This window comes from Dama dama, chromosome 23, assembly GCF_033118175.1.
Source record: "Dama dama isolate Ldn47 chromosome 23, ASM3311817v1, whole genome shotgun sequence".
In the NCBI taxonomy this organism is placed as follows: domain Eukaryota; kingdom Metazoa; phylum Chordata; class Mammalia; order Artiodactyla; family Cervidae; genus Dama; species Dama dama.
This window is the reverse complement of record NC_083703.1, coordinates 27,135,258-27,161,731: the sequence shown is the minus strand read 5'-3', so window position 1 is coordinate 27,161,731 and position 26,474 is coordinate 27,135,258. Positions and strand designations below refer to the sequence as shown.

Here is a 26,474-nt window from a genome sequence, read left to right as displayed (position 1 = left end):
ACAGGAAATTTTTACATTATTACTTAAAATTTTCAGTCTTTTCCAAACTCTATAAAATACACTGATTTTATAATACAGAACAGTTTAAAACTTTAGTCTTTGCCTTCCCAGGAATGCTTCTGATTTTTTTTTCAAAAAACTAAAAGAAATTAAACTCTAATCTTACAAAAAGATTGAAAAGATTAAAGCTATAAAAAGATACCTTCTAAAACTGCTAAAATTAAAGAGACTGACAACACCAAATGTGGAGTGCATTTGGAACAAGGGGAATTTCCATACATTGCTGATGGGAATATGAAATGAGAATTTAAAACCGTACAACCACTTTGGAAAACGGGTTGGCCACATCTTATAAAAGTTAAAAATACATCTGCTGTGTGACCAAGCAATTCTATTCACAGGTAAAAGAAAAACATTTGATTGCAAAAAAAAATATATATATATAAAAGAATATTCACAGCAACTTTATCATAATAATCAAAAAGCAGAACAACCCAAATATCCATCCAACAGGAAAATGAATATATAAATTATAGCAATATTCTTACAATGATATACCACTAAAATAGAAGGGGGAAAGTGTTGATTCACACAGACAAGATCAGCCTCAAAGACTATACAGTATTTATTAAAGACGTCTGATGCAAAAAAGAACACACAGCATGACTCCATTTATATGGAGTCCCGGAACAGGTAAAACTAAACTACAGTGATAGAAATCCGACAGGAAGGAGTGGGGACCGACTGGGAGAGGGCAGGAGAGAACTCTGTGGGGCAAATGGAAACTTCTACATCTTGATAAAGGTATAGATGACATGGGTGTATGCATTTGTCCAACTCACTGCCCTGTAGAATTAATGCATTTCACTCCATGTAAATTGTACCTGAATTTGAGCAAACTCCGGGAGATAGCAGAGGACACAGGAGCCTGGCATGCTACAGTCCATGGAGTCGCAAAGAATTGGACACAACTTAGAGACTGGAAAACAACAACAACAAAATTGTACCTTCCTAAAAATAAAAAAATAACAAAGGATTTGAAACCTGCACTAAGGTGTTAAAGATAAAAATCAACAGACCTTTTATTACACTTCAAATCTCATGAAATTGGTGCCACCAATTTGCAAGACCTATCACACAAGGGGTAAACCTGCAAAGAAAGCAAAAGTACATAACTTTCTGGTATTTCTACTATTTGTATCTCCAATTTGTATAGTGTATTAATTTACATTTAAGCCAAGGACATTTCCATACTTCCCATTCATTTATTTCTATCTGATTACTTTGCAAAGATGGAAGAGAGCCCTACAAGAAAGGGAGCAAGAAATTGACAGGAAGAAGCTCAGAGTTCTCTATTCACACTTCAAGAAAGAGGAACATCACACACAATGTGCTAATTAAATATGGAAGCTCTTAAAGAAGATGTGGTACATATATACAATAGAATATGACTCAGCCTTAAAGAATTGAATAATGCCATTTACAGCAACATGAATGGATCTAGAGATTATCATACTAAGTGAGGTTAGGTAGAGAAAGACAAAAACCATATGATATCATGTATATGTAGAATCTAAAAAATGATACAAATGAAGGTATTTACAAAACAGAAACAGACTTACAACATAGAAAACAGACATAGTTACACAGGGGAAAGATAGGGGAGGGATAAATTAGGTTGGGATTAACACAAACAGACTACTATATATAAACCAGATAATCAACAAGGACCTACTGTACAGCACAGGGAACTATACTCAATACTCTCTAATAACCTATATTGGAAAAGAAAATGAAAAAGAATAGATGTATGTATAACTAAATCACTTCGCTGTATACCTGAAATCAATACAACATTGTAAATCAACTATACTCCAATATAAAATAAAATTTTTTAAATATGTAAGCTCTGTAGTCTTTATGATCTGAGTTTTGCTTCCTGGCTCTGTGCCTTTGGGTAAACTTTACTAGTATTGTGCTGGGCTTAGTTGCTCAGTCATGTCTGACTCTTTGCAACCCCATGGACTGCACGTAGCCTGCCAGGCTCCTCTGTCCATGGGGATTCTCCAGGCAAGCATACCAACATGGGTTGCCATGCCCTCCTTCAGGGAATCTTCCTAACCCAGGGATCGAACCCAGGTCTCCTGCACTGCAGGTGGTTCTTTACTCTCTGAGCCAACAGGGAAGCCCATGAATACTGGAGGGGGTACTCTATCCCTTCTCCAGGGGAATTTACCGACCCAGGAATTGAACCAGGGTCTCCTGCATTGTAGGTGGATTCTTTAACAGCTGAGCTATTAGTTTATCCTAAAATCTATTAAAAATTCAAGTTAAATCCAATTCTTCAAGAACACGCTATTTATGGGAAAATGTATCATTACTGTATAAAACATATATGCCTGGCCATTTCTCAGAACACTCAAAAAATTATTTTGAAAATAGTGCCTAGAGATTTATTGATAAATTATGATTCTATTCTTAGGTATAAACAATTTTGTCACTCATTAAGCTTGTGAATTCAATTCTGATATGAGTGAGTTTTTGCTAATATATTTCAATTACATTTAAATTTGAAATAACATTTTGTATGGCCTTTCAATTGGTAAATCACTTTTTTTCTTGGCCTTGAAAAATGCCTTTTTCTAAAAGGGCATCTTGAAACAAATAGAGCAACAAAAAATCTCATTTGCTATTATTAAAACTGACAGAAGATTTTGTTGTATTATCATCCCTATTGTATCTACCAATTTAAAATATCCCTACAGATACAAAAAAGTTGCTTATTTGTCTTATAGGAAAAAAATGAATCTATTTGCTGATAAACATTCAGATCAATTCATATGAGAATCTGTTCACATTACCTAGTTGTTTACAACTGGTTTTGGCAGACACATTTTAATAGAAACCCAATATAAGAAAATAGGCTAGAACACAGATGACAACATTGTACTAAAACCATCAAATTTGCCAAGCAACTAGAACTTAATTATTCTAACCAGTTAAAAAAAGATAATTCATTAATGTGACAGAGGTGCTAATTATCACTACAATGGCAATCACTAAAATACACAAATGTATTAAATTAATATGCACACCTTAAATGTCTATGTTATATGTCAAACGTTATTCAATTAAAAAACAGACTAGAACTTAATTTGAGCTCATCAGTTATGAAATAACTACATGCAGTGCTATTGGGTTATGTCATTAAAATGACCATATTCATACCTCCCATGAGAAACGGAGTATTTCCTGCCGTATCAGTAAATAAGGATGTCACAGTCATCAGCGACTGCAGCCCTCCAGCGTGGGGCCAGTGAGTCCTAAGCAAACTCAGGATGAGAAAACACGTAATAGTGGCCCCAAACAGCTGAGGTACATATCAAAGATATGACTTCAGTGAGCCCAGACTCTTGCATCTTCCCAATGATAGAAAAGTGCTCAATCCCTTAACTTGGGATATCTGGCTTTCCTTAATTTACAATAATCTTTTGATATTCAAACTACCTGCCCTTTGCTGCAAAACTCCTATTTAACCTAGCTCCCTCCTCACCTCCGCCTCCTTGGAGCAGTTCTCTCAGGGCTACTTGAGATGCTGCCTCTTGGGCTTGAAGTCCTAAAAATTCTTGCTGAATAAAACATAACTCTCAACTTCTAGGTTGTGAATATTTTTTAACCTCACACTCATCATTAATATGAAAAGACCATATGCCAGATAAAATATTAAAAGCTCTAAAATAGATATACACGGAAATCCAAAGACAAACTATGCCATCAAGAAAATAAAATGTAGTCATTAAAACAGAATTGACCCATTACTGCCAAACCAGTTCAAAAACTATCTGAACTATAACCAAACCTTTCTATTTCTCAGTCTCCCTTTGGAAGGCAGGCACTCTCACCATATGCCTGTGGTCTGAAAGCATATCTCATGAAGGCTTTTCTCAAAGACTTGCAAAATTTACAAAGATTTTGTGACTTCCTGGCTCACAAACAGCTGTAAATAGATAGAAATTATTTTAAGGCATCTCAAACATTAGTTCTCTTGATACCAGCAGAATAAATAAATGAGCAAATGGACATGAAAATAATTTGATTACACTGCCTTCCTGAATCTTAAAATAGAAATCTTTCAGGTGATTCAAGTTTTGGATAAAGACTGAGAACCAGGGCTTTCTTACTGAAACTCTTCTTCAGTGATAGACAATAAGCCTGCCCCTGTTCTTCTCACCCTTTCTCTGGGATTCCTGTCCATTCTCACAGCGTCAGTGACGACCCCATCATGGCAACACAAATCTTTCTAGTTCTGACCTCTCTTCTGAGGACCAGACCTGGCTCCTCTATAACTAGAAATCATGAATGACTTAATCTCAGCGTGTCCAAAACCAAACTCATCTCTGTCCATTCAAACCTGTTCCTTCAAAGTCCCCTGTGTTAATGGCTTCATGATGCATGCAGGAAATCACACTGATATGTGAATCTTGAGGAACATTCTAGACTCTTCTTTTTCACCACTGTCAACATCATGTCATTTCCACTTCCTCACTGTCTTTGGAGGTCATTCCCTTTGTCCCACCTATCGTGTCACTGTCTTAGTCATCTTGGTCTTCATTACTCCTGGAAATTAGTATAACAGATCCCTAATTGATCTCCAGGAGGAGACAACAGCAACCCACTCCAGGATTCTTGCCTGGGAAATCCCATGGACAGAGGCGCCTGACGGGCTACAGTCCATGGGGTCAAAAAGAGTCAGACACGACTTAGCACAGGGTCACAAAGAGTCAGACATGACTTAGTAACTAAGCAACAAAAACAACTGGTCTCTAAACCTGCGCACTCATACATTCTAGGTTGTCTTCTACCTTCTGCCAAAGTGATTTCTATAAAATACAAATGCAACCGTATCATTTCCCTTTTTAAATCCTTGGGATAGTTTGCTATAAATTAATCCAAACTCCTTATCTTGGCATTTAAAGCTCCTCGTGTTCTAGCCTCTTCCAACCTTTGCAGCTTCATCTCAAACATTCTACAGACCACATGCTGTGTCCCACTGTGCTCTTTTTAATCCCAAGAACTTTGCAGGTTTTGTTCTTTTATTGAGAAAATGCCTACTCATCTTTCATAGCAGTTCAAATGTCACCTTTTCTGGAAAGACATATCTGATGTTTCTTTCCATTTAGAATCAAGTGTTACTCGCTCTGTATACCCACTCCTATCTACTTTTCTACTTATTACTAGCGTGTTTACATCTACTTTTTCCATCAGCTACTTGGATCTGCTAGAAAACCTCACAGGAGGCAGAGAGTACATTCCTCCATATACATTCCTCTAGAAAGAAAGACTTTGTATTCCATTTTGAACTTAAATTTTAGCTATGTTGTAGGTATAGTTTTCTCCCAAGTAGTTAATAATACCAAGTTGCCACACAGCTGCATGAAGAATGTGTACAACTTTTAGGATGCTTATTTAGATTTAGAGAAGTTGAGTCTCTTCCTTAAGAGCCTGATGATCTGGAGGTTTCCAACAATAAAGCAGAAGCATATACCCCATATATACTAGAGAACTAGTGTTCTCTAGTGATCTCTACCTCAAGACTACGCTGATCTGAAATTCAATAGTACTATGGATGGAGTTCTCAAGTTTCCTTCTGGACAAGAAACAAAGAATGAACTTTGGAGATTAGAATCAAATAGTGATATTAATCCCATATGGTGTTTTGGGCTTTTCCCCCCATTCTTTCATTCAATACACACACACACACACACAAACACACATGCATGCACACATAAACCACAGACTTCCTGCTCTCATGGAGTATTCAATTTTTTAGGAAAGACATACATCACAGACTGAAGTAGAAGTGATTGCTCTAAAGCTGTGGTTCTCAAAGGGAGTAACTTTTCCCCCCAGGAGGTATTGATTATGTCTGGAGACCTTTTTAATTGTTACAACTTACATCCAGTGGATAGAGGTCAGCAATGCTACTTATAAGGCACAGGACAGCTCCCCACAATACAGAGTTATCTAGACCAGAACATGAATAGTGCCAAGGTTGGGAAACACTGTGCTACAGAAAGACTACTCAGAACTGCAATAGGATACAGAAAAGAAATCTGACCAGGAATGAGAGCTTGGGAGAGGCTTTCTTGAGTGATAGATGCTTGTGATATGAGAAATTGGAAGGAGAAAAAGGAGCTGAATAGGTAGGTGGTGATGGAGAAGATGACGGTGCTCCAAGTAGTGCAGCCCAGATGCTAAGTTCCTGGGCTGTGTGTCTCATCAAGTGACGGAAGGGTATGGCTGAAGTGTCAAAAGAAGGGCAGAGAAGTTAAGTGTTGAAGTTGTAAAGACAGCCAACGTCAATCATGCTGGTACTTCTAAGTATGGTTTACAATTTTGTTCTCTATCTTATAGCTAAAAGGTCATCAGAGGGTTTCTAAGGAAAGAGACAGGTTATACAATGATTAAACTGAATTTAGAAAAGTTCTCTCTGGCTGCAGGGTAGAGAAGATAGTGGAAAAGTTGAATAAATGCAGGAGGACAGTGTAACAATCTGGGGAGGAGATGATGGTACCCTGGACCAAGATGGAGGCAGCAGAGATGGACACAAGTGAGTGCGCTGGAGACTCAACTTGACAAGGCTCTGTGATGGATGAAGGAGAGCGAGGTGTCAGGGATGATGCTGTGGTTCTAATACACCCTCTGTCTGTGATGGATGGTAGTGACAGGAAGAGTGGGAGAGGGTTAGCTTTGGCAGAGGAAGACGCAGAGTTGGTTTTAAACATACTGATGCATAGAGACACAGGCAGAACTATCAGGCAGTTGGGACTCTGGGTCCGGAGTGCAGAGGATATGTTTGAGCTTGTTTAGGAAGAGTTAATAGGAAAACCGTGGGTCGTGGGTTCAGCTGAACTCCAGCTGCCTGTATTATTTATATGTGATGCTCCTTGGCTGTCTGTTTCTGTTACATCTGCCTCACGCAGTCATGTCTTTCAGCTTATTTCCCATATTTATCTCACTGGTGAGCCACCAGTGTTTGCATTCTGCGTTGTTGCTTCATTTGCTGTTGTGCCTAACTGCTCATTTACTTTCAGGCGAGCATTTCTCTGTTTGCTTATTTGTGTCAAAGAAAAAAACCCCTGAACCTCCATTCTAGTTTGTATAGCTTTTATTGTCTCTCTTACTCCCTTCATGCTGCTAATACCCAGAGTAGATGAATCAAGGGCATTTCTCCACGTTTAATTTCTTTTAGAATCATGTTTCATAGACATTTTAAAATAAACTTTGTTTATAGCTATTTCATGATCTGGGGTAAACAGCTCAAGAATTTCCTCTCTCTGAGTGAATCTACAATAGTTACCAATGGCTCATTCACTCTCCACCAGGCTCCACTGTTTCTGAAAGTCACTGCCTCAAGGAATACATCTCCCTTTGGTTTTATTTCTCCCTGACCCATGAAAGCCAAAAAGATAGATTAGCTAAGGTTTCTAAAAGTTTTACTGACTTGTGATTGTGAAAAATACTAGATTAATAAGGAAAAGTCTCATTTCTGCTTCCCCAGATGAGAAAAATTATTTTTAGCTTTTACCTCCAGCCATAGAAGAAGATATGAAAGATAGTTTTCAAGGTTATGTCATGTTTCCCAACCCTAGAGGTGTATTAGAAACAACTATGACAATTTAAAAAATGATGTGTGTGGAGAAAAGGGAACCCTCTTACACTGTTGGTGGGAATGCAAACTAGTACAGCCGCTATGGAAAACAGTGTGGAGATTCCTTAAAAAACTGGAAATAGAACTGCCATATGACCTAGCAATCCCACTTCTGGGCATACACACTGAGGAAACCAGATCTGAAAGAGACACGTGCACCCCAATGTTCATTGCAGCACTGTTTATAATAGCCAGGACATGGAAGCAACCTAGATGCCCATCAGCAGATGAATGGATAAGGAAGCTGTGGTACATATACACCATGGAATATTACTCAGCCATTAAAAAGAATTCATTTGAACCAGTCTAATGAGATGGATGAAGCTGGAGCCCATTATACAGAGTGAAGTAAGCCAGAAAGATAAAGAACATTACAGCATACTGACACATGTATATGGAATTTAGAAAGGTGATAACGATAACCCTATATGCAGAACAGAAAAAGAGACACAGAAATACAGAACAGACTTTTGAACTTTGTGGGAGAATGTGAGGGTGGGATATTTCAAAAGAACAGCATGTATACTATCTATGGTGAAACAGATCACCAGCCCAGGTGGGATGCACGAGACAAGTGCTCGGGCCTGGTGCACTGGGAAGACCCAGAGGAATCGGGTGGAGAGGGAGGTGGGAGGGGGGATCGGGATTGGGAATACATGTAAATCCATGGCTGATTCATATCAATGTATGACAAAACCCACTGGAAAAAAAAAATAATAATAATTTTAAAAAAAGGAAAAAAAAAAAAAAATGATGTGTGTGGAGGCACCATTCCAAGAAATGTATTCCTAAGACTGGAGAAGGGGTATGCTCATCCAAAGTTTAAAAGACTGTACAGGGGATTTTGAAACTGATAGTCTAATAGATTGAAGGGACATCGACTCCTCCCCACCCATGCACACGAGACTTCATTAGAAATAGCAGTCACCCACCAGCAGTAAGCTGGTAGTAGTGTCTGAATAAACTAGCCAGGAGGTAGCAGTCAGGAAAAGGAGATTCGTGGAACAAATTCCACAGCAGAAAGTCAAAGTAAGTGTCAGCTGCTCAGTCATGTCTGCCTCTTTGCAATCCCGTGGACTGGGGCCCACCAGGCTCATCTGTCCACGGAATTCTCTAGGCAAGAATACTGGAGTGGGTTGCCATTTCCTTTTCCGGGGGATCTTCCTGACCCAGGGATCAAACCCAGGTCTCCCGCATTGCAGGAAGATTCTTTACTATTTGAACCACCAGGGAAGTCCACAGCAGAAAGGGCAAACTCCAAGTCATCAGAGCCTGGAGTAGGAAAACGGGTCATGATGGCATCGTCAGCACATGGTTTTCTAAGCACTGAATCAGGGCACAGACACATTTACACAGAATCGAGCTGACAGGGCCAAGCAGGAGCACCATGGCTTGAGTAAGGCATCTGTGTGTGCTGAGTGGAGCGGGTAGAGTTGAGTAAGAAGAAAAAATTCTAGAAACAAAGGCGTGCAGAAGCTCAAAGAAAGAAGCTAGGTAACTAGTAAATATACATGATAAGAGCTCCCATAGTAATTATGTATTAAATGTCTACTGCCAGAGGCCAATAAAAGTTATGGCCTTTTTATTTGTTCTAAGCTTCTCAGCTATTATTATTCACCTTGCATCCCTATCCTTCCTAGTTTTCATAAGGAAATGAGGCCAAATATTTTAGAAATGAGACTAGGAGTCCTATCTCTAATCTATTTTAAATTTGTATCCTAGAGCTAAAAATTGACTGCATTACTGAAATGTCAAAAATGATCCTATCTGAATATTATATTCTGAAACAGAAAATAACATATACCCTTAAGGGCCCTCGGCAGTGTTATAAAACATTATTTTACTTAAATTTAGTAATATTTTCTAGAGCAATAAGAAACTGGCAAGTCATTAGAATGGGTAAACGAGCTTCAGAGAACATTTCTCAAAAATCCTACACATTTCTAGGGTCCGTGATAAATAGGAAATTGTCACTTTGCTAATTAGCATTATAAAGACAATTTAAGTCTCACAGTTTGCAAACCAAGAGAAGAAAGGGAAAAATGGTCCATGAGAAGCCCACTTCTCCTCAACTTGAACTTTTTCTCATGTCAACTCGGCTTTCTTCCAAATAAAACAAATGTCTCCCATCAGATGTTATTTCCTAGGCATGGTTGGCAGGGTACTATTATGCATAATTAAATGGGAAAATGGAAACCCATGCTTCTCTTCTACAAACATCAACTACTGAAGTGAAAGTCACTTCAGTCATGTCCAACTCTTTGTGACCTCATGGACTGTAGTCCACCCAGGCTCCTCTGTCCATGGAATTCTCCAGGCAAGAATACTGGAGTGAATTGCTATTTCCTTCTCCAGGGGATCTTCCTGACCCAGGGATCAAACCCGAGTCTAACAAGTCATTAACGAAGGTGTTGCTTGAGAGGCCCTGCTTTCTCTCTTCCTGGCTGGCAAAGGAACTCTGCTCAAGGCACAGTCCAGAGCATCTTTTCTTTCTTTCTTTTTTTTTTTATTTTTTTAATTTTTATTTATTTATTTTATTTTTTTTATTAGTTGGAGGCTAATTACTTCACAACATTTCAGTGGGTTTTGTCATACATTGATATAGTCTTACCCTGCTTCTCAGGGTTATACAGAGATGGGCCCAGCCTGACGGTGGTGGCCAAGGCTCAGCTCAGCTAGCGTCCAGTTCATTTCTCATCTCTGATCTGTGCAGAGACAAGAGGGAAGTCTGGAGGAGGTGCTCAGATCCAATGCTGAAGGGAAGCTTCAAAGAAATTAATCAATATTGTAATATTGCAGACAGGAAACCCTACCAAGAACAGGTGCACCTTCTGCCCCCATGGAAGCCAGATTACATATTTACAGGTGTGTGAAGAGCATGATCCTTATGGATGTGGAAAGGGAAGACAGGTGGGAACCTTGGTCTCATGAGAGCTTGTCTCTAAAAATCTCTGATGAAAAGAAGAAATGCATCCATCCTGGTTGCCTGCCCTGCCCTGCCCTGCCCCGCCCCTGAGAGCCCTCTGATTCTATCTGGGTGAACAGAGAAAGTCAAATGACAGAAGGTTCTTGAGACAGAAATATGAGGAAGAGGGGCAAATGAGCTCTGAAGCCCCTCAAGGGATGGCTCAGGACCTCAAGCTTGAGGAACACAGACACAGGAGATAATATTGTTTCCAAATGTTCAGTAGACACACATGGAACTCCAGCTGAACAAGATCTGCCTCCAAATGCACTAACAAAGCTAAGCTGAATATGAATTAGCAGTGGCCCAAGAGCTCATCCTGGAGTAAGGCATGGTAACCTACTCCAGTATTCTTGCCTAAAGAATCCCACAGAGGAGCCTGGAGGGCTACAGTCCACAGGGTTATTACACAGAGTCAAATCGACTTGGCACACACGCACAAGAGCTCATGGCCCAAATGAAATTCTGTTTCGGTAAAATAAAAACACATAAAATTGAACATTATGATCCAAGGCAGCCAAGTTACGCTTCTCAGGCCCGCAGAACTTAGAATCAGGCAATGGACTTGAGCTCCTTGTAACTATGTGTGAAATACAGATTGAGGCCTAGCTGTTCTGCCTCCCTGCTCAACCATTCTGTTTCAAAATGGGAAGTTCAGGATCTAAAAGGCCCTGGTATATTACCAAGAGAACAATGGTCAAGAAACTAGCAAATGCTCCAAATTAGAGTCATGTCTGTAGCTGCCAGAAGTGATGGGATGGTGAAATTAAAGGATGCCAAGGGGACCTTTTAGCCAAAATGTACCCAGGCTCCTGACCTGTACCTGCAATTCCAGCTGTACATTCACTCATTTTTAGGTGGGGATGGAAACTGGACCAGACAGGTGCTGCATTTTAAGTGACAGCCAACTTCTTCAGTAAAGGGCCAGAGAGCAACTATTTTAGGCTTTCCAGCCTGAACCATGTCCATCACAGCTACTCAACTCTGCCACCACAGTGCAAAATCAGCCAGAGGCAACATGTAGATAAGCAAGTGTGGCCTATTGCAATAAAACTTAATTTAGGGACACTGAAATGTGAATTTCAAGTGATTTCCACATGTCAGGAAACATTCTTCTTCTGATTTGTTTTTCCCCAAACAGTCAGCAGGTCACACTTTGCTGATCTCTGTTGTATTAGGAAATAAAACTCACAAAATAAAATCCCCTGACTTCTAACTGGGATGTATCAATTACAACTTGATACTGTGCTCATGAGACAGAAATGGCTCAAGACACCATGTGACTACAATACTCCCACTAATGTCTTATAAAATGTGCTCTTTCATTGAATTTGGAAGACATTGCTCATTTAATTATGGGCAAATAGTGGTTTGCATTATGACCTTGGGAGTATCTTTGGCATTATTTTCTCCATTTGTGACTCAAGATGCTAATTACTGCTATTTCTCTCCCTCCTGGGGATTTCTCTAAAATTAATTAATGGTCACACATATTAATGCTGTAAATGTACCAAGAAATTTGGAGAGCGAACATGTTGTAAATTTGTTTGAAGAAAATCAAACGGACATAAAGCAAGATGCCACTTGCAAAGTATTTGTAGTTCCTTGAATGATAACCCTTCATGTAACATAACAACCTATGCTACTATTTCCCATCTTTTCAACCTTCTGTATTTTCCTCCTTCCAGGAGAACTTAAGGGAACCATCTGCGCTGTCCTCTTTGAGCTGGGCTCTCAGCAGTCTTTTCAAGTGTGCACTTGGATGTCCCCTGTCCTTCCCCTGCAGTGGCTATTGCCAAACTACCATAGTTTTCTCAGCTCTCTATCCCGCTCTATTTGAGAACACTCAGTAAACAACCTTACTCCAAACCTCAGACAGAAAGTTCAAGGTAGAATTTCTTCAACTTTCTTACCTCAACCCCAAATTATTGACGTCTGCTTCATCAACATCACTGCTCCTCTAGTCTGAGGTACAATGAAGATCTTTTGTCCAAAGTCAGCATCTCCACCTGTGCTCACGATGCTCCTCCCTTCCGTTCTCATGGGACCCTGTCCCAGGTTTCTCTGTTTTTTCAACCTGCACCTCTCTCCGTTCTCCAGCAGTTTATAAATACGTTGCTATCATCTGAGACAAAACTCCCTCAATCCTGAGTCTCCTCTTTGTCCATTTAGTCATAGCCTCTTTCTATTTACCTCACAGCTAAGCTTCTTGGAAGAAAGTGGTACATTTATATTCTCTACTTTGCTATGTCCAATCCGTCTCTGAGTCCACTGTAATCTGACTTCTCAAAAACTGCCTTGGGAAAAGTTTTCAGTAACTTCATAATAACCAAATCCATAGGGGTATATTCATCTGGGATTTATTGCAAATGCTCTTAGAACATGACCTAGTACTGTCTTTTTCTATATGACTAGACAATTATTCTTATACTATTAAATGCGAGCTCAAAATCCCAACAGGATTTTGCATTGAGTTTGACAAACTTTCTCTCAATGTTAAATATGGAAGAGTAGAGACTAAAAATATCCAAAAGATTGTAAAAATTAAGACTACCAGGGGACTTCCCTGGTGATCCAGTGGCCAAGACTCCATGTTACCAATGCAGGGGACCCAGGTTTGATCCCTGGTCAGGGAACAAGATCCCACATGCCATAATGAAGACTGAAGATTCCATGTGCTGTAATTAAGACCTGGTACCACCAAATTAATTAATTAATTGTTAAAAATAAAAGACCAGCAGCTACCACTTAAGTCCTGTAAAACTATAATAATTAAAACAGTATGACATGGGTATAGCAGTAAACGATTTTAGGCTTTAGGCTTCACTTTTCTTTATGGCTCTGTATTGTTTGCTGCTGTTAACAACTCACTCTCTTTCAGGCCCTCTCTCTTCGTTTCTCTACTGGCATTGGCTCACACCTCTTATTCCTCTGTTTCCTTTACCCCTTCCTTTTCTTCTATCTATCCCAAAGATGCTGGCTCTAATGTCTTCCTTACTTGCTGTAAACATTCTCCTGGAAAAGCTCAGAATTTGTCATGTTTTTTAACTATCACTATCTATCCAACATTACTTCTCTGCTCCCCTCCCAAAAAAGGTTGTTGGAAGTTTCAGACATACATGTTTTCTCTACTTCCTCAGTCATCACAGAAAAGTATACCACTAAGGTTGCCAATGACTTCTGTGTTGCCAAATTCACTGCATGCTTTTTCCACTCATATAATTCCATCGCACTGTAGTCTCCCCACAGCTGGTCACTCTCTCTTCCTTTTAACTACTGTCCTCTTTTGGATTCTATAATATGACTCTTACCTGGCATCCTCTACTCTCTTGGCCATTCCTTAATTTTTCAGAAAAGGTTCCTGAATTTTAATTTTCTTCAAAATGTGTAAGGGCTCAGGCATGAGCACTCTCTTCTTTTTCCTCTTTGTACATTTCCTAAGCAGGTAATCTCAGTGTCACAGCTTTAAACACCTATGTCTCATCGCTTGTAATTCCTGAACGCTAGCCCAAACTCCCGCACACAGCTTCCAACTCATATACCTAACTGCCTACCTGACATCTCCTCCACTTTGACTTCTCACAGGTGGCTTAACCAACAGGGCTGCCAGAAAAATAATGCATGGGAGCAAAACAGAATGTTTTAGTATTACTGTGCGGTATTTGTCACAGACATACTAAAACACTATTCATTGTTGATGAACCTATTTCCAGGGCAGGAATACAGATGCAGATGTAGAGAACTGACATGTGGACAAGGGTGAAAGAGAAGAGTGGGATGAACTGGGAGATTAAGACTGACATATATACACTACCATGGGTTAAACAGACAGCTCCTGGGGAGCTGCAGTAGTGCGCAGGGGGCTCAGCTCGGTGCTTTATGATGAGCTAGCGGGGTGGGATGGGGTTGAGGTGGGAGGGAGGGTCTAGAGGGAGGGAATATATGTATACTTAGAGCTGATTCACTTCATTGTAGAGCAGAAACTAACAGCATGGTAAAGCAATTACATCCCATTAAAATAATAATAAAACAAAACAACAAAGCTGTTATAAAACATTTGCAAAAAATAAATAAAATTCAAATTTAATTGGGCATCCTGTTCTTTACGTGCTAAATTGGCAACCATAGTTGAACTGTGATCTGAGGTGGAACTCTTGATTTTTCCTTTCTCCACCCTTCAAACCACCAGTGTTTCACATTTTCTTAATTTTAGTAGATAGCACCCCTCTTCACCCAGTTCCTCAAGATACAAACCTGAGGGGACTGAATTTGATTTGTCTTTTTTCTTCACCTCTCACATCAAATTCATCAGGAGGCCCCACGGATTCTATCTCCAAATGTATCTCAAATGCAACCACTAGTCTCCACCAAAAGCCACTGCTGTCTTTTACCTAGACTAACTCAACAGATCTCTTATCACTTCCTCCACTTTTATATTGTTCCTTACTGATCTACTCTGCAGAGCAGCTAGAGAAATTAGTTTCATATCTAAATGAGGTAATTTATCCCTCTGCTTCAAATCCTTCAGTGGCTTCTGATTGCATTTCAAAAAAAATAAACAAAACTCTTCACTTTAGTCTACAGAACTCTGAATGGCTGGCACCCGACTCTCCCTAAAGTCTCCCTGAGTTCACCTCTCTCCACTCTGCTACAACTTGCTCGCTATGCTGGCCTCAGCTCCTAGAACACTCCAAGCTTCTTCACACATTGCTACCTTAAAGATGTGATATTCTCTTCCTGCAATACCCTCCTGTTCTCCGCTTTCTGGTTATCCTTGAGACCTCAGATCAAATGACACTGCCTCAGGGAAGTCGTCTTAAACACAGTCTTCCCAACCCCATTATCTTTCCTCATTTTACTGTTACTTTCCTTCATAGCACTTACCAGCATTTAGTAACAAATTTACTCACTGATCTTTACCCCACAAGACTTTGAACTCCGATCATAGGATCACAGATCATCCTGCTTTGTTCACTATCCATAAACAATGCCTGGGAACTTAGTGCATCCTCGAAAATTCCTGAAGACACGAGTGAGTAACTTACAAGTTTGCTTCCACAGTGCCAGAACCATATGTCTAACATCCTTTCCCAGTTCAGCAATTTATCTCAAGTGCCTATAGGATAAAGTCCAAAATGCTCAGTCAGGCTTTTCAGGATTCATACTGAAACATTTCAATTTCCCCAAATGTGTCATGGGCTCTGTAATATCTTTGCACATATATCTGTCTCTCTGCCAGCTTGTCCCTCTCACTTTCTATGCCTCTGATCAGAGAAATTCATTTTTCAAGATTCTTCTCATGTATCACTTCTTCTTTGACATCTTCTCAGATCAGTCTTCCTAGACCACCCTTTGTGTGTGTGTATGTGTGTGTGAGTTGCTCAGTTGTGTCCAACTCTTTGTGACCCGATGGACTGTAGCCTGCCAGGCTCCTCTGTCCATGGAGTTCTCCAGGCAAGAATACTGGACTGGGCTGCCATTCCCTTCTCCAGTAGGGTCTTGCCCACCCAGGGATTGACCCTGGGTCTCCTGCACTGCAGGCAGATTCTTTACCATCTAAGCCACCAGGGAAGCCCCAGACCACCCTTAGCCACTCTTATTTTATAATGTCACTTTCTGTACATATCCATATTAATAGCTAACATTTATTGAGCATTTTCCATGGATCATTAATTGTAATAAGTTTATAAGCATTGCACACACTGTAATCTTTACCACAATCCTATAAGATTTATTACTATGCAACTCATTATTCTGAGATTTATTATTATTATCTCCATTTTACAGAAAAGAAACCTGAAACAAAGAGAGCTGGAATCTGAACCTAAGGTTTAGGAGCTCTTTAGTGTGAAGTCAGGAGACGCACCTACATAAATGGACTCTAGAGCCTGTGATTGTCATCACTATTCCCTGCCTTGCCAAGCACTCAACAAACTGCAGGACATGTTTTCATATACTTTGTATTTTCTTATATTCACTTCCTCATTAGATTGGGAGCCTCTCATGGGCAAGCCAGTATCAAAATCATCTTTTAAAATCTAGCTAAGTATTCATGAATAAATAGTTAATGAAGGATTAACTTATAATTGTGCGAAGCACTTTGCTTCCATGATACTGGAATGGGATTTAAAATGAAGACCCAGGGAATTTAGAAAAGATAGATTGATCTCTCAGAATATGTTTCAACTGGGAAGGAATTTAGTATATGAGTACACTAATTTTTTAAAGTTATTTTGAGCATACTTAATATGTAACTGGCTTTACCACTCAAATAAGCATAAATAAATATAAGTGCCTCAAAAGAGGAAAGGTGCTGTGGTATTCATTAAGCATTTTATGTCTCTTAAGGCATACACAAATATGTTATAATCTCTTTAGCTGTTCGTCATAACTCATAATTAGTTCTGCTGCCACCAGATGGAGTAGGAGGCTATTTAACTGATATTTCTTAAGAAGCACAGAATGGAAGACTTCTCTTCAGCTGAACTATTTTTCTTCCCATACGTACCCTGACCACCACTGTGACATTCATTTACATCTATACGTTTACATGCACACACATACCCCTAAACCATTACACACAAGTTGCTCCTTGAGTCAAGGCACTAAGGAATGCTGTTGAAACACAAAACCATGTAGTGATACAAATGAGCAGAGATGAAGAAGACATAAATCCATTTAAATGGTACCACATGAGGACTTTCCTGGTGGTCCAGTGGTTAAGACTCTGGTACTTCCATTGGAGTGGGCCAAGGTTTGATCCCTGGTTGGGAAACTAAGATCCCACATGCACACTGTGCAGCGTGGCCCAAAAGACAAAACCAAAATGGTCACCATGCAATAACTTAGTTTATTCAGTTAACTAGTAGGCACTAAGCAATAATGATGTATAGGACATGTAAAGTTTTGATGAGGCACAAAGGAATGAGGGAAAATGAAGAATGCATGCTGACCTAGAACTTGGATTACTACTCTTGGGACCAGAGTTGGTGACATCTACTTTTTAAAATTTAAGAAAAAAAAAGAACAAACTGCATTGTAACCATATGACAGATATGCTTAGTTGCTTAGTCGTGTCTGACTCTGTGACAGTACAGCACAATAGTTAAGAGTTAAAATGAGTTACAAAGTCAAACAGATCTCAATTGTTGATCCTAGATTCCCCAAATAACAGTGAATGGGTTTCTTAAATTCTCTATGCTTTTGTTTATTCAAATATAAAATGAGGATAATACCAATGTACATGTTGGCTGTAAGAATTCTAAAACTCTAAAGTCACAGCCTATCATGTCATATTACTTCATTTTGATCACAACACTTATTAGCCACATGATACAGTCTTCTTTTTCTTTTATTGTTTATCTCTACCAGCCCCACACTGGAATATATACTCCTTAAGGGCACAGGACTTATTTGTCATGTTCATCACTGCATTCTCAGTCTGGTTCAAGCACTCAACAGATGCTCAGCAGGTGGATGATGAATGGAAAGAAGGAATGGAGGGATGCAGGCAGAAAGGGAGGGAATGAGAAGAAAAGGTGAGAAGAAGAGGTGAAAAAATGGAGAAGGCTAAAATAAAACTTTAAAAATGGTGGAAATGTGCTATTGAAGGTTGATTAAATAATTAAAGTTTCTCCCATCATTTAGCATATTCTGCATGATCACTTTTATGGGCTCCATATTTAAATGCATGGATGACCTAACCCAATTTTGAACATTTAATTGTCCCCAGTTTGTCTGTACTATAAATAGTGCTATGATACATACACATAGACCCTGACTATATTTTTAAGTCCCTGTGCAGAGTTCTTGAATTGAAACTGTGCATTTTATGTTTATTACACAAACCCTAAATCTCATCCAAAAGTTTCTACCAATTTACACAACCATCAGCAATGTATTGGAACACCTAATTTCTAACATCTTTACCAACATAGGTAATTATTGTTATAAAAGTATATGTCACTGTTTGAATTTGCATTTCCTTATTACTCATGGTTACAGATAATATATTTTTATGTTCTTTTATAAATTGCTGATGGACATTCTTTGCCAATTTTTCTACTGGATATTTTTCTATTTCATATTGATTCTTAAGAGAGTTTTATCTGTTCTGACAGTGAGAACATTAATCCTTTACCATCATATCATACCAAAACACTTTTCTCTAATTTGTTTTTTAATTTTGTTTTAATTATTTAATGTTATACTTAGTCCTAAAGCTCACCCTTTACAATTCAAAATCCTAGTGACTAGAAAAAGTAGACATTCTTTACTGCTAATAAAAGTTGCTTTAAGGAAAGGTAATCTATAAGTGAGTTAAATAATTTCCATAGTAACAAGAAGAAGAAAAGATTTGAATCTCTAAACTCAAGCAGGGAGACTAAGCTCTACTCAGAGCTCATAAAACATTTTCTTGTTAACAAGGTACACTAGGGGATGCATGTTGTATGCTGAGATGAAGGCCATAATTTTTTAGGATCAAATTTCTTCTGGCACTTTTATTAATATACACCACACATACTTGTCAGAAGAAAAGTAAAAATGAATAAGAATTGAAAGCATTATATTTTATTTGAAATACACTTGCCTTTAAATATTTAGGGAAAAGAATCTGTCAAAATACATTTTAGACTGTGTCAAGTTCAAACTACTGGAGGACTGGCTAGTAAATTATGGAATGGGATAACTCCTAGTAAACTCATTATATCTTGGATAGATAGAACAGTTCATCATCTGTAGAAATCCAGAACTTTGATAGAATTCTTTAAGAAAGTGAGCCATCCTTAGAGAAACAGTTTTACAGCCATGCTTCCCACAAAGGCCCTCCAGCATCAGTAGGTTTTGTTCCTTTACTTGTTGTCCCCGGAGCCTGAAACTCCTAGTGAAGGAGAGAAGATATGTGCTACTTATGTCATTAGATTCCCTGATAGTGGCTGCTAAAGTTAGCCAATAAAGCAATCACTTTGCAGAATAAATCCATTTGCTGCCTCCAAACCCTTTTTAACAGTGATCCAATAAACTGATGGAAGGTGGCAATCGTGTTTTAGCTCAAGTCCCACTCATCATTAGAATGATGACTAATCCTACCTAAACAGTATCTGTATTTTAAATAGGAAGGCTTTGAAACTTCCTGGAAAGCTGGAAAATTTTCAAGGCTAAAACATGTGAAGCACTAACACTTTGGGCGCAGTGGCTCTGATGTTTGGAATAGGGAGGCTCAGGGCATGCTTCCTCCATCACACTCTGCCCTGCACCTAATTATAAGGCTGGGGCTGGGCCTTCAGGCTTCTTATGGCCTAAGGAAGATCATTTGAAAGTTAATTCAGAAAGCATGATTAGGGATTTCCTGGCATTCCAATAGTTAACACTTCACCTTCCAATGCAGGGGGTGTGGGTTTGACCCCTGGTTGGGGAGTTAAGGTCCCGAATACCTCAGTGGCCAAAAATCCAAAACATAAAACAGAAGCGATATTGTAACAAACTCAATAAAGGCTTTAAAAATGGTCCCCAGTCAAAAAAGAAAGAAAGCAAGCATGATTATACTTCTCTAATTTTCAAGCCTAGCGCTTCAAGTTTCTTCATATATATACTTAAACATACTCCATGGAAAGAAAAAAAATATGTAAATAATATCAGGCATCATATTACAAAATAAAACATTTCATTACAAATGATTACTTCTTGTCTTCTCACCCCCTATAAGAACAAAACTGTGAAATTAAACGTTGTGATACTTTTTCCTTTTGGTAACTCTTGGAATGGTTGAGAAATCCTTTCAATGAATGGGTCCTTATATACACGTAAGACATAAAAAAATTCATCTCACAGTAGCTAGTGTGATAAGGTTCCTATTTGTAGATTGAGTACCCGCCCCGAATGACTTACTACATGAATCAGGCTAGATTTTAGAGTATATACATTATTGCTATTGTTTTCCAAACTCTTGAGTGTCCCCATTTTACATGAGATAAAAGCCATTTAGAGAGAATGATTGCTGATTAAGTACATAACATGTAACCTTAGGGTCACACAACTAGAAAATGAAAGCACTAGGATTTTAACTCAAACTTTTTGACCCAAAACCTTTGCAATATAAAAAGGGAGATAAAACATAAGGAACAATTTTACAGAGATTAAAAACAGTTGCTGGATTTTAGAATATCATGAAGGTAAGGACAGCAGCTTTGATAGTGCTGAAATCTGAAAGCGTGAAGCAGAAGACAAACTTAGAAGCTTCTCAAAACACAAGGAAACACTTAAAAGATAATACAGTGAGAATATGAAAAAAAAAAAAAGAGAGAGAGAGAAAGCCTGGAGACCCAACCTATACTTAACAGGAAGTCCTAAAAGAGAAGCCTAGAAGAACTAGAGAAGCAGAGATAATATAAGAATTAACACAGAAGAGATTTCCCAATATCAGAAGAAAGCTCAGTATGAAATCTAAGAGTAAGGATCATATTTTTTGCAAACTCAATGAAGAAGAACCATATTATGATGGTAAAAGTAAAGAAAGAAGTCAATAAGCATTCAGATGGGAGATTTTGTTACATAAAAGACAAAAAGTGGGCAATCCTGGAAACTGTCAAAAATGTTCAGTTCTAAAAGATAAATGAAGCAGCAATAATGGAACTCTGAAAAATATATAATCCCCAAGTTCTTCCCCTAACCAAGGTGTTGTCATGTAAAAGCCACGGTTGGTGGGTGGGTCAGATATAACATAGGTACAAAGTTACCCTTTTCTGAATAAACTTGAAGATACAGATATTTAATAATGATAAAAGATGAGTCAAAGTTACAACTCAAAGGGGAAAAAATCACATTTTGAAAGGTCTTATGATGAGCTACTAAACCAAATAAACATTTGGAAGAAGTCTAAATCATAAATCTAAATGCAGTGAGAGCCAAACTATTTTAAAGAACTGCTTTCCCTTTGAAACTAATGATGGCTTTTATTGAAAATTGACTGAAATGAATTATAGATTAATGTAGTAAAATGGGATGGGGGAAATGAAGAAAAATAAAAGTGCCAAATTTCTCATTTACATTCAGAAAAGTGGAGTGAAAAATAAAAGAACCAAATTTCTCATTTATATTCAATAAAGGAGAGTAAAAATAAATATTGTGATATTGTGTGATATTTTAAGAGTTCAATAGAATTTAAATGTCTGGTAAGAGTCAAGCTCAACATTGTAGACCTCACGAAAACAGAAATGAAGGAAATATTATCTATCCTAAACCAATGAAAACACATATCATCGTCTTATGTTCAGTGTAACAGTTGGCCAGTATTAGAACAAAGTTTCAGAAGAAAATTTTGTAAATTTTTATAAATTTTTTTCTGAAAAATTTATATAAGTTTTCAGAAAACTATGGAACTTCTATAAAACCCCTATAGACAGAAAAATGCATCCTAAAATTCAGATGGAAGCTCATGGGACTCAAAAATGACCTTGAAAAGAACAAATTTGGAGGCTTTACACATCCTAATTTCAAAACTTACTACAAAGTTACAGTAATCAAAATAGTATAGTCCTTACATAAAGGCATAGATCAAATGGAACAGACTCGGGAGTCCAGAAATAAACTCAAATGTGTATGGTCAAGTGATCTTTCATAAAAGTGCCGGGACCACATAATGGGGAAAAGATAGTCTCTTCACAGTGCTGAGAAAACTAGGTATTCAAATGCAAAAGAAGGAAGTTGGGCCCTTAACTTACAACAAATACAAAAATTAACTAAATCTGGATTGAAATCTAAATGTAAGGCCTAAAATGATAAAATTCCTACAAGAAAACACAGCAGGAAAGCTTCATAACATTCACTTTGGGAATGATTTCTCAGATATTACACCAAAAGTACAGGCAATCAAAGAAAACATAGCTAATTGGAATCCATTAGAACTTAAAACTTTTAGGCCATCAAAGGAGAGTTAAAAGATAACCCATAGGGATGGGAGAAAATGTTTGCAAGGCATCTATGTGATAAGTGTAATACTCAGAATACATGAAGAACTCCTACAACTCAGCAATGAACAACCAACCAACTCAAAAGTGAACCGAAGACTTGAATAGACTTTTCCGCAAAGAAGATATACCAAAAAGCACATGAAAAAATGCTAGACTGCCACTAACCTGTAGGAAAAAGCAAATTGAAACTACAATGAGAATTCACTTCAGATTCCTTAGGATGGCTATTATAAAACAAACAAACAAACAAAAAACCCAGAAAATAGTAAGTGCTAGTGAGGATGCAAAGGAATTGGAACCCTCATGAATTGTTTGTGAAAATATCAAGTTGTCTGGCCTCTGTGGAAAACAGTTGCAACCCCATGGACTGTAACACACCAGGCTCCTCTGTCCTCCACTGGAGTTAGCTCAAATTCATGTCCACTGAGTCAATGATGCTATCTAACCATCTCATCATCTGCTGCCCCCTTCTCCTTTTGCCCTCAATCTTTCCCAGCATCAGGGTCTTTTCCAATATTACTCATTGATGAAAAGAAATGAGCACTAGGTGGCTCAGTCAGTAAAGAATCTGCCTGTAATGCAGGAGACATGGGTTCAATCCTTGAGTCAGGGAAGATCCCCTGAAGAAAGAAATGGCAACCCACTCCAGTATTCTTGACTGGAAAATTCCATGGACAGAGGAGCCTGGCGGGCTACAGTTCGTGGGGTCACAAGAGTTGGACATGACTTAGCAACTAAACCACCAAAAGAAATGAAGCTCTGATATACACTACAACATAGATAAATATGCTAGGTGAAATAAGCCAAACACAAAAAGACAAACAGTGTAAAAGTCCACTTATACAAGGTACTCTGAAAAGACAGATTTACAGACAGAAAGCAGAATAAAGGTTACCAGGGATTAGTAGAACAGGGAGTTGTTTAATGGTTAGAGTTTGGTTTGGGATGATGCAAAGGTTCTGGAAATGAATAGTGGTGATGACTGCACAGTGATGTGAATGTATTTAATGCCACTTAATTGTACAGTTAAAGATGGTAAATTTTATGTTATGTGTATTTTACAATTAAAAAAATAGTACATCTCTCCTTTTCTCACCAAAATAGGCATTAGAACATTATAATTAGCCTAGTAGAATTTCAGCCACATTCTACATTAAAACATCTAATTTTCCAAACCAAAAATGAGCACTTATAAAATCACTTGTCAATTAATTTCTAATTTAAAAAAAGAAATTATTACAGGACTGGAAGGGAAAATATAAACTGTAGTATGTTCCCTTTAAAAAATGACTATCACTATTTTTTCCAAACCACTGAGCTCAAACAAAACATGTTAAAATAGTACTAAGAATAATCAAGCAAAAGATTATTTTCAGAAGTGGAATAAGCTGTTGTACCTTCCAGTATACCTTCTTTCTTTGAAATTTTCACTCAAAAATAAATTGTACTACACTTCACATTATTAAGATGTAAGAAGCTATGCTCTCTCTTCAGAATACCTAATAGGAAAAGATGTGACCTGTCATAATATTTGGTTAAAAAAAAAAGATAATTTCTAAATATTTAATATTCAGGATATTTAAAATACTATTTTAAAAATTTCCACTGCTTTAGAAGAACTTGCTGAGTTCAAAATCACTCACAGTTTATTGACAGATTTATTCTTTAACCTAGGACAAATGCATATAATTATTTCCTTAAATGTTTGTCCACAGAAATTTAACTTACTCTGTGGTGTTGTATTATCAGCCTCGACCAAAAACATAGCAGAATCTAGTTTGTGTTTAAAATGATACAATGTATATAGGGTTATCGTTACCATCTTTTTAAATTCCATATATATGCGTTAGTATACTGTATTGGTCTTTATCTTTCTGGCTTACTTCACATGTAAATCCATGGCTGATTCATGTCAATGTATGGCAAAAACCACTATAATATTGTAAAGTAATTAGCCTCCAACTAATAAAAATAAATGGAAAAAAAATAATAAATTAAAAATTAATTAATTAATTAATTAAAATGATACAATGCTTAATAACCTTTGACCAATAATTGCTGGTACCTACCAACTACAGAGTTGATATGTTAGGCATGAACAAACCTCATTGAACTTAAGATACTCATAATGAGACTAAGTAATCTGGTTTTAGAGTCTGCACACTTATCCGTGAAAAGCAACAAATATCACAAAGTTTTCTACACACGGAAAAAATTAATGATATGTTGGGAACTGGCTAAAGAAATTCTTTGAGAAGCCAAAGAGATGATATAAAAGAGTCTCTTGAGGGCTTTGAGCTTCAGGCTAAACAGGGAGAAACATTCTGCAGAAGAAATTGTTATAATAAAGTTTCATATTTTCAATTCCTGTTTCTCCTGAGAAGCTAAGGAATATAACTTTCATGCTCTAGTCATATTACAGAAAGACTTCGGCTTAATAGAGAAGCAACTAGGATTTGGAACAATTCTATTTGCCTAAGAAGAGGTCAGTTCATAATAAAAAGGAAGATCATAACCAGGGTACCTGGGTTTACCTTGGCTTTGCGAAAACGGTAGACCACCAGCATGCTCACGAAGTCCAGCAGCATACACAGGGCTTGAAAGGAGATGATAGCCAGTCGCAAGTACTTATCTTCCTGGACAAAACAGGGGCTGTCATCAGCACAGTAGGGGCAGCCCTCGCTGCATGGCAGGCAGACATGGACTTCTTCTGACACATCCTTGGCACTTTCTACAAAATGGTGATCCGGACCCCTTCCTGAAAAATTCCAAATAAAACCAGGGTCACTGCACCTTGGAGGTAGGTGAGACAGAGTACAGAGTCAAAACACATCCTCACTTCTTCATTCCTTTTCCCTCTTACTAAAAACCTTTCTTCAACTTTCTTGCTCAGAGAGAGAGTTACATTGCCTTGAGACTCAAACAGAATTCTTTTCATCCTTTTGACTTAAAAAAAAAAAAAAATGTCATTCAGAACCATTGAGGAAAATGAGCAAAAATGAAACTAAAACTCCTCAGAGGCAGGGAACAGTTTTCTGTCTTTTATTTCACTATCTTCCACTCCCTAATGGAAACTCCCTATGGTCACAAATCATATTCTATAAATATTTGCTGAAGAATTAACCAGGAAAAAAAGGATGAGAAAGTTGTGTCATTCTGGTACCAAGTAAATACACACAACACTTTTGGAACTTCTTGACCTAGATGGCACAGAATCTGAAATGAGGCTTTGATTGCTCTTTAATCCAGCAGGGATTTCATCCACCAAGTTCATTAGGTCTAAATTGGATAAAATGGTACTTAATCAACAGTTGTAGTGTGCAAGCGCCTAATGATGGTTCATCCTCTGCCCAGAGGACAATCCATACTTACAGGCTATCATGTCATTTCCCACTCTGCACACCCATAGGACATTTCCACACTATTAACTAACTGCTGTTACTGATCTACCTTTAATTTTAGATTCTTGTGTCTTGGTTATCAAACTTAATTTAGCCCTGAAGCCCAAGAAGTAAGACTTCTCTTTAAATGTTGAGTTTGTACGCTCTGTCACTTCAGTCACAGCCAACTCTTTGTGACCCCATAGACTATAGTCCTCCAGGTTCCTCTGTCCATGGGATTCTCCAGGCAAGAATACTGAAGTGGATTGCCATGCCCTCCTCCAGGGGGTCTTCCCAACTCAGGGAATGAACCCATGTCTCTTGGGTCTCCTGTGCTGCAGGAGGATTCTTTACCCACTGAGCCACCATTTAGCACTGACAAATATGCAGTTAATAATATACACTTAAAAATCCTCAAACCTATTTCCAATCCTGACCTCAACATGAAA

General features: G+C 38.1%; 1 protein-coding gene across 1 annotated transcript in view; it reads right to left on the bottom strand.

Annotated features, from left to right (window-relative positions):
• Positions 1 to 26,474, bottom strand: part of GPR158 (G protein-coupled receptor 158) — a 287,610-nt gene that overhangs the window by 95,743 nt on the left and 165,393 nt on the right. Inside the window, exon 4 of the mRNA XM_061126225.1 lies at positions 25,180 to 25,403. Coding sequence (XP_060982208.1) covers positions 25,180 to 25,403 — 224 coding nt within the window. The remainder of the gene's footprint in view (positions 1 to 25,179; positions 25,404 to 26,474) is intronic.